At 33.7% G+C, this 9,935-nt stretch overlaps 1 protein-coding gene across 1 annotated transcript; it reads right to left on the reverse strand.

Moving 5' to 3' along the window:
* Positions 1–4,510: 4,510 nt before the first annotated feature.
* On the reverse strand, positions 4,511–9,351 carry LOC21401979 (monocopper oxidase-like protein SKU5). Its single transcript, XM_010095384.2, has 9 exons — positions 9,127–9,351; positions 8,727–8,836; positions 7,799–8,069; positions 7,563–7,701; positions 6,675–7,041; positions 5,927–6,292; positions 5,739–5,817; positions 5,126–5,325; positions 4,511–4,907 (listed from the first exon to the last, which is right to left on the reverse strand). Exons 1-9 carry the CDS (start codon positions 9,265–9,267, stop codon positions 4,805–4,807), a joined length of 1,776 nt encoding a protein of 591 aa, XP_010093686.1. The 5' UTR covers positions 9,268–9,351; the 3' UTR covers positions 4,511–4,804.
* Positions 9,352–9,935: the final 584 nt, after the last annotated feature.

A 9,935-nucleotide genomic window follows, 5' to 3' on the forward strand; every position in this document is an offset into this window, starting at 1 on the left:
AAGATTGGCTATTCGTGGTCATCTGTTTTTCTTTCGCATCACAATGGAGTTCTTGACCGAGCTTATAGAAATATTGTAAATTCTACTCAGCAATATTCTCATTTAATTAAAATCAAAATAAAAATATGTTGTTGAGAGTTATTTAAATTTAGGTTATAATAATTTTAAAATATTTCTATCATTGAATTAAGATATTCCCGATCTTGTCAACTAATGCTTGTGCAGGTAAATACATGAATATGAATTAATCTTCTTTGCATTTTATAGTCATAGTTTAATGATGATTTTACTTTGGATTTAAGTTTGAGTTAAAATAATTACAATGATATGTTAATTTGCACGAATATTTCATACAGGCTCTTTGGAGATGTTATTTATTCTTGTTTTGTATATGAAGCAAAATTGGATATACACTTATGTGATAAGCTAAATCTTGGATGGTATGTGATATCCATAACATCAACTCCTCTTAAGGTAAGATTTTTTCACCCCTTATTTTCACCTTTACATTTATAATTGAAAAAAAAATATATGTTATTTTAGTTTCTTACAAACAAGATTGCAAAATTGACATTTCCTTCGATATTTTCGGAAATTTCTATATTTCTGAAATATCATTTTAGAAATTTCTATACAATATCCTAAAATTTTCAATATCTGTAAATATCAATATATTCTCGAAGTGGATATTTCCATGAAGGTGTATTGTTAAATGATCTTATATTGTGAAAATATCAGTAAAATTTCCGGAAACATTGATGACTTTTTATCTTTTACATTTTACTTTTTATTAATGTAAAATTTATGCATTTTTCTTTCAAACTCTATGTCTTGCTATCAATATTATTTAAATCAAGAATGTTTTCAAAATACCTTGGAATCTTTTAGAAGCTTCTTTTAGTATTGATAATTTTGTCATCTTGTATGAAACCATTGATATAAGTTTTTTGTATTAGGTTGACTTTCAGCTATTTTACTTATTTGTAAATGTGTGTTTATCATTTATGGTATTATGATCACATTTTACCTTGCGTACTTATCATACAGTTGGTATTTTGATTGAAAGTTTCATCTAATTTATATATTATTAGTTATTTTAGAGTATATTAGATCTCATTAAAATAAGTGTTTTAGTATGAATTTGAGTATTCTATATCAATTTTTACAGATATCGATATTTTTGTAAATTTGAGTATCGATGTTTTCATAAGATATCAATATTTTTATCCTTGCTTACGAAAGAACATATGCAAGTTCATGAAAGTGTTGATGCATGCAAGAAAGTTCTTAAAGATTTTCGTAGTGCGAGTTTTTCTCCAAACCTTCTGGGGCAGGTTAGCAGCCCTTTCAATGTAAACTATTAACATTTTCATTTAATTATACAATCCATATACACATTATATACTCATAAAGGAGGCTCCAACAGTATTTTTTTTCCCTCACTAATAAAAAAAATTAATTACATAAATTGGTTAAATAGTATTAAGGCAAATGCATCAGCTGTTTTTTCGGCTATCGGTACAAGCGCTAATGTAATTGTTCTAGTTACAAAACATAACCATTAATTTTTGAACAAACAGTTTTAAAATATTTGCTTGTCCAAAGGTAAAATTAAAACCTATAAGAATGAGAGTCATTATATGTATGTGTATAATATCCTTTAAGGTTTTGCAATTACAGGTACGAGGATGTATGCTAAAGAGACCCGAAGAAGAAATGAAGTCAAATTCTTATTGCCTTAAATTGCTATGCCTTTTGCAAGGTTCTTATGTTTCAAGGAAGGTAATATTTTAATATATGTATATTGTACATTTATAAAATCTCAACCTCCGATCCGATAATTAGAAGTGATCGTTTGTAGACATAAGAATTAAGAAGAGTACTAATTTTAACATTTTATAAATATTTTAAATGCTGCTTTACATTTATTAACAATATGACCTTGTATTTTTTTTTAGGACATATCATGCCTAGGAGACCTTGCATCCTTGTATAAAGCTGTCACTATGGAGGATATATACTTAGCATATGATCATTTAAAAATTAGTGATGATTCTATATATTCATGCATTGGGAATAGCAAGGTAGCTTGACATTACTAGTAATAAATCCGTGTAACATACACTACATTGTGTAGTTACAAGGGAAAAACCAGAAAATGTCACTCTAGATAGCAAATAATTTTTAATTATATCACTCTACTCAAAAATAAACAATTGTCATTCAATTAATAAGACAAAATAAAAAGTCATGATGGCACTTAATTATTTAAAGTGAGATAAATGATAGCCATGCATAAAATTATGACAAATAATATACTTTTCTCTATTTTTTTAATTAAATTGATATAATTTTAGTATTTTGTGTGTTTTATTATTCTCTTTAAAGCCTTAAACTGGTTTGTTCTCCTAATTTGATTGATGTTGCCCTAGCATTTTAGTGTCGTACTATTCTATTTCATTAACTTTCTAATTACGTAGCTTCATCAAAAGATAAGAAAAAAAAAGTATTGGTCATATAAAAGTGACAATATCATAGTGTGCATAGTTTAATAGATAGTGTGCATATTTTAATCCGTTGGATAAGAATTGAACGCCCATGATGATGTTGCCTCATAGAAACAAAAATGCATTTGATTACAGTATATCAAATTCATTAAAACCTAAAATGTTGAAAATTAAAAAATTAAAAAAATAAAAAGATAGAGAGAGGAAAAACGAGGAGAACAAATCTCATATGCCACCGTCAGCCACCCAAAATCTACAAAGATCCAAATCTTAGTAAGTGCGGTCATCAAGGGATTGTTTGTGACGATCGCGACCCATCCACGAGTTGTTCTATCGTTCTTTGTCAGGAAGCCCAATGATGAAGTTCGTAAAATCAAGACGATGGAGAAGTTTACGAAATCAAAGTGAAATTGAGTTCATTGAGAGTCATAACCCTTGCCGCAATTCTAAACGAGCAGCTCGCGTCGAAGAAGAAGAAAATCTCACGCGCACAAGAGAGAGAACAAAGAGAGTGGTCGTGATGGACTCCTGATTCGCCAAAGAGAGAGGGCGACCCCCTCCGAGTGGATGGCAGTTGTTGATCACAATAGACGATGGTGGCCACAGTTTTTTTCTTTTAATTATTAATTAGAATATTAAAGGTTAGTATTCAATGTGGTTGGATTTATTGTTATTTATATAGAAACTCAATTTTAAACCATTGAGTTTCAAGACGGTTTAAAATAAAATACTAACGATAGAGCCCGCGGTACCATAGTCATTCCAATTCTATATTATGAGGGGTTGGTAAAGTACCTTAATCAATGAAAATAATTAACATTTATGAACGAAAATAATTAATTTCCTTTTGTTTATTTTTACAATTTGACATGTCGCTAATGACTTGTGATATATCTTTAGGCCTTCTCACAATTTTAGATATCTTTTTTTTCTCGTAAAGAAAAGAGTAATCTTAACAAATATTCTTTAAAAGCGCATGAGTCAAGATTTTTACATTTTACACTTGATTCATAACTTTTTTAATCAAATAATTACACCAATAAAAAAATATTTATCAAAAATAAGAGGTAAAAATTCACTCATATAGGATAAATTTTAGAAAAAATAAACTGCCTCAAGCCCAATAACCTATAAATAACTTTCTTTATTCTTTCACCTTAAAAAATTTTGTTTTTTATTTGGGCACAGGGAAGGGCATAGAAGACGACGAGTGCTAGCCATTCAGCAGAGGAACTTCCTTGTCAACATGGATTGTTGGACAAACATTATTAACCACAACCAACCAAAGCATCCACAAGTTGCAACAAGACAGACAAATTGGTATCTGTGTGTATACACACACACACACACACACACACATATATGTATTATATATATTACGAGGCCGTATGTATAAGAAACATCCTCTGGCTTCTGAATGATTAATTATTATGGGATTTCATCAGAGAATATATAGGACACTACAATATCAGAGTCAAAACGGCAGCGTCTCAAAACACGTACAGATTAGAATAGAAAGAGGCCATCATCAATTATGTGCAATTTTCATGTTTGATGTGACACAATAAATGAATCTGTCATATATGATATTTCAACTGGCCTATGTGACCACACCACAGAACCCTAAAGAAACACTAACAAAAATTGGACCACAACAATGGGGTTTCAAATGGTAGCACCAAAAAACATTAAAGTTTTGTCCACTTGTATAGGACCTTAAAAAAAACAAAAATAAAAATAAAAATAAAAAAGAAGAATACACCATTACAAAGTTGGTCCACCATATTCTAGCATAGTACAGTACGTACCAGCCTTGCTATCTTACAAGCAATACTTTTTGTTGATATGCGTCACTTTCATTGGCTTAGATAGGTAAATTGTCTTGTTTATGGGAGATAATTATTTATTTAAAGCTTAAAATTCAACATAATACATAGGTAAATTTAAAGCTTAAAATTTACTTTCGTAGAGGTTACAAATATTAGTACTTGAGGACCAACTTAAGCCAAGGCAAGAAGTTGGTTTGAATTAATTGGTTGTATCGTTATTAATACATAAATGATAGTTATTAAAAGAATGATAACAACATCCCCAATAAATTAAATTAAAACAAGGAAATACACGGGGGAAGAAGATCTAAGGGAGAAAAACGCTAGTCAAAATCACCGAAAGATTCATTATCAACAAGACTACTAAAAACTTACAAGCCTAAAACAACACACCAAATCACAAACCTCACTAAAGAAGCCACCATGACCGATCGGGATAATCACGGAAAAACTCTGGAAGAAACGGCTTTAGCGGAAAATGGGAATTGCAGCAAAGATGGTCATCAGCAACGTGAAGAACAAGTTTGATGCGTTGCCGCTGATTGATGTTGCAAAAGAGATATCTTGTGGCCTGAAAGGAGGAAAAAGAAGATGTGATGTTTCAAATGCCAGCCTCAACCGTGAATGCATAGGTGTCATAAGTCCATGCAATCTGTAAAACTGAAATTACTGTTTGTTCCAGCCTTTTTACTTATATTTTAGTTTCATGACATCAAGAAACTGCTTTTATCATGATGTTAACATTTTCTGTTAGATCATGTTACCAAAAAAAAAATCAACGGCACATACTTTTGCAATTTGTTGAGAGCGCCACAGAAGAGGGCATTATCCGGTATGGGCAGCTCGGTTTTGTTAGTAGCTTCCGGATTGACAACCTTGATATATGTTTCTTGGCCAAGATACCATGAGTCAAGATTCTCAGTTCTCAGGTTCCAGATACCAACATTGTCAAGAGACACCAAAATTGCTGTCCACGCTCCAGGATAGACCTGAAACAACAGAGAGTGGAGGAACATTAAAGTTCTGGGATTCAGTTAATATCATAAACTAGGAATGTGTTGGAGCTTGAACAGAATAAATGAACAATCACTTAATAGAGCACTTGTCAACTCAAAACACTCATAGGGAAAACACTATAGCCAATAGGAGCATCAATAGTTCATCTCAACGAGAACTATTAGTGTCTACTGTTTGGATCATGAAAAATAAAGATTAAAAAACTGTCTATTTTTCTTTTTTTTCTTTTCTTTTTTTTTTTTTTTTATCGAAGTGCTACGTTCAACTTTGTGTTTTTAGGAAGCGTAATGAAGACCAACAGAGAAGAGGATGCCTCAATACTAAATAAATAGGGAGATAAGGGCCAACATAAGAGACTACGGCACAGAATTGTGCTTAAGTATACCTGTGCTGAGGTGCGGGCTATTCCATCCCATTTATTATATGTGCCTCTACTGTTTTCTGTCCATTCACCATAATCCATTCTGCAAATGTAATGATATTTCATTGTGACAAAAAATCTTGCTGTGGAGGAAAGCAACATTGTGTAGACATGTCAATGTGACGAAGTGCAAAGGAGAAACGAATTCCTACCCCACAACAAAAAATGCGTATCCATCCAGGTGATAGGTCTGCATCTTGGTCTCATTGTTCTGCAGTATGATTTCCATAAATCCCCTGTATGTTCCGTTAATGACTGATGTTTCCAACTTAGGCGCTCCTGTGAGTGGCCTGTTTGGAAAGTCAAGCTTGTACCCGCCTTTCACCTTGAACCAGTCAGCAAGCCTAATGGGTGTGGAAGGATTGACAAATGAGATTCCATTAAGAGTTGCTCTCCGTTTCCCATTAATCTCCACTGGCGGTTTGTTTTTCAACACATAAATGTTGGTCACGTTGATTGAGCCGTATCTAAAAGATCCCTGTGGATTGGGGCGAGCACCGCTGGCTGATACATTCCATCTGCATAATTTTGACATAGAAGTAGAATCCTCAGAAGTGAACTACTAAAGATTACTAAGCATCCAAATTTATAAAACGGTCTTAGAGGATGATACTATGTTCAAGAGGTTTGCTTAAATTAAAAATCTACAACGGTAGAACCATCTCCCCTCTTCCGAAAACAATGGAAATCTTGAACCATCCTGTAAGGGTCACAGATCAACTCTCTCGATAATGAATGATTACTATTTAGTATTTCCTTAAAAAATTGGAGCAGAATTTATCAAGAGAGAATTGACAGAAACAAGTAATCTTGGCCCCTGTCATACTTGCTTATAGTTGCCAATCCAAAAGGACCACAAATAGGCAGTTGGGAAATATTATCACAAGCAGAAGCACAAACCTGATAGATCTTGCCTGGTTCATTGAGAATGTTTTGTCAAATTCATCATTTGGTCCCTCCGGCAGGGGACCATGTACCTTGCCTTTGGAATTTGAATAGTGCAAGATGGCAACACCAGTTACTCTTTTCCATCGCGATTCGTTTACAAACCTAGCACTTGCCACTATGTAGTAGTCAGAACTTGCATTTTGATCCGTCGTCAGCAAAAATGAGTACGATTGCCCGACATGAATATCTAAACTAGTATAGTTCTGCTGGACTGTGTATGAACCCTCCGACTCAGCTAGAAGCAGATTGTGGTTTTGGATCCTGAAATTTAGACTAGTCGAGATTCCAACATTGTGGACGCGTATGCGGTAAGTTTTTCCTGTTCGAGAATCCAACCGTAAAAGATATGGTCAATAAAACGTTATTGAAGGACATACTAACCAAGAAATGACTTCCAATCCACAGGGTAATGTGTGCATTTTAAGTACTTTAGCACTGTTTTGTTGCAGCTAGTAACAAATATTATACAAATTAACAAAAGACAGGAGAATCCTGTCCTGTAAATAATATAACACTCTAGTTTGTGGTTCTTTCTGACTGAAACCTTAAATGAATGACAAGCTAAAAATAATGCTTACTTCCACTCTTCCTTGGCTTCACCAATACTTATAAAAGTAACGTTCCTTTTGTTATTATTGCAATATGCAAGAGCTAATTCAGTAAATAAGGAAACTTAAGAAAAAAAGATTAGCCATTTCACATGCATGGAAAGGACACGATATATACACGTACTTCAACTGAAAAGACTCAAAATTACTATGTTCAAACATGCACATTTAGATTTAAATGGTACCCCTACATTAGAAAACGAAATTTGAGAGCAATGACATCAATGCATACCTGGTTCGACATTAAATGTTTCATAATCAATGCCTTCTGGGACGAGCGTATCATTATATCTGTAAGGGCCTTTGCCATTAATGAGAACTCCATCTGGCATCCCTAGATCTTTTCCTGCATCAAGGGTTTTCCTCAAAGCCTACATACCCCAAAATGCAGCTACTATCAAACACTAAAACTACAACTTCCTTTTCTTACTTCACAAGAACAGTCTGAAAAATCCAACAAACAATTACCGTGTGGTTTCTTGTGTACCAATCACCGATCATAATGGTTATATCCCCATCAGGGGTGTCAAAAGGAATTGGAATTATAGCACGGTTGTTAATAATGAAGCCGCCGAACCCACCGGATGCTCTTTGAAAGTGGAGAGAAGGGAAGTAGAAGAAGCTACCTATCTGATCCTTGACCTGAAAGTTATATGTCCAGTTCCACTTTGGTGGAATTGGGCAATTGGTGCCCAAAACACCATCTTGCCATGAACTGCGCCGCTGTTGAATTCCAGCCCTGTTACAAAGATCCCATCAGTGCACTTGACTTAACTAAACCTCTTTAGGGCCTTGTTTGGTAGGAGGGAAAAGTGGAAGGTGGGACAGGGTTGGGAAGATTAGTGGATCATTCTTAAGACTTACGGTTAGACTAGACTAGAGGCATGCTAATGCTATATTTAGCTTGTTATAGTGCCAAAATGCTAAATTTAGCATATTGGTTTCATTGTGCTCCTCCAATACTAAAAAAACAATGCTACTTTAATTTTTTATTCCAATTTATTTCTCAGAACAACGCATCCAACAACCACTATCCAATTGGTAGATAAGAAATTTAACTAGTGGCAACATTAAAATTTGAGGTACATGATATAAATTAGAATGTGCTAAAATTTAAGCTAAATTTAACCCAGTATTGAAAAGTAAAATTTGCTACTATACTATTGCAGCTGCTCTTAGAGGAGGGAATGCACGGTACTCCCATTTTGATCATTCCAGAATTAAAAAGATTGGAGAAGGGAATTCATACCAAACACAATTTTTTACTTTCCTCACTTAAATTATCTATCTTTTCCTTCCTTTCTACTTTCTTTCCCTCTTACCAAACACAGCCTAAACATCCACAGTGTAACAATTCATAAATCACACTTCACAGGCAAATCAAAATAAATCATACCAAGTAATGAGAAGACTCTCGTCCAGTTTGTTCCGAACATTGACAACGACATTGTTGTTTGTAGTCGCGTTAATGGTAGGACCTGGAAACTTTCCATTAATGGCAATAACCTGCAATGCGTATAATAATGTAGATTAAAAAAAAACGAAAATTACCACAAGCCCTCTTAAAAGAAATTACTGAAAAACTAGAACTCTTAATCAAGCTCAGTTTTTGGAATGAACTTAAGCACATTTAGTAGATCTGGAGCCAAAAGTGGAAACTTAATCGAATCTAAAAGCAACCCATTTCTCGTTTGTGAGTACTAGGCATACCCACGTGGAAAAAATCCTAGCTTAATGAGCTAAGTTAAGAAGAGTGTAGAGAGAGAAAGAGAGATCCAGATAGAGAAAGAAGAAACCTGCTGAGGAACACCGAGAGGAGAAGCGGTAATGTAAGAGACCTCAAAGTTGTAGAAAACGTAAGGATCCGCAGCGAAGGAGAAGCTCACGAGCAGGCAAATGTGGATAACAACAACACTCAATAAGCTCCCCAGAGCCATTTTCTTACACTCTTTTAGGCCAAAAATCTTTTATTTCTTCTCTGTATTTTTACATAATAATCAGAAAGGAGAAAGAGAAGAAGAGAAAACCACTCAAACACAGAGCCTCTAGAGAGAGAAAGAGAAAGAGGAAGACAAGTGCGACTGTGGACAGACAAGTAGTTTTGAAAGAACGGTCTTTTTTTTTCCAAAATTTTTTATTTTCTTTTCTTTCCTTTTTTTTTTTTCCTTTCACTTTACATGGGTTTGTGGGGGGTTGCACACAACTAGGGCAGTTTTTTTTTTTTTTCAGTTAACTACCCAAAAAAAAATAGAGAAGAGAAAACATTGGTTGTCTGATCTCAAGCTTTTGTCGGTAACCAGTCATCACTAAAAATAGCAGAGAAAATCAAATGGATGACAACTAGAGAGAGAGAGAGAGAGAGAGAGAGAGAGAGAATTGACAGCCAGTGGCCAGTTCACACTTTGAAGTAGATTCATGAGATAATAGTTATTTTTTTTATTATTATATTATATGCGTCTAATTTTATATACTAATACCCACACGCTTATGCTTTTAATTTTGACTCTTGTACGTCTCAAAAAGAACGATAAAGAAATGAATATTTTTTCTCAAATAAAAGAAGTTATTTTAATTTGTACCCAATATTTTAAGATTATTAAAAAAA

The sequence above is a fragment of the Morus notabilis genome, unplaced genomic scaffold (genome assembly GCF_000414095.1).
Source record: "Morus notabilis unplaced genomic scaffold, ASM41409v2 Scaffold3, whole genome shotgun sequence".
Classification (NCBI taxonomy): Eukaryota; Viridiplantae; Streptophyta; class Magnoliopsida; order Rosales; family Moraceae; genus Morus; species Morus notabilis.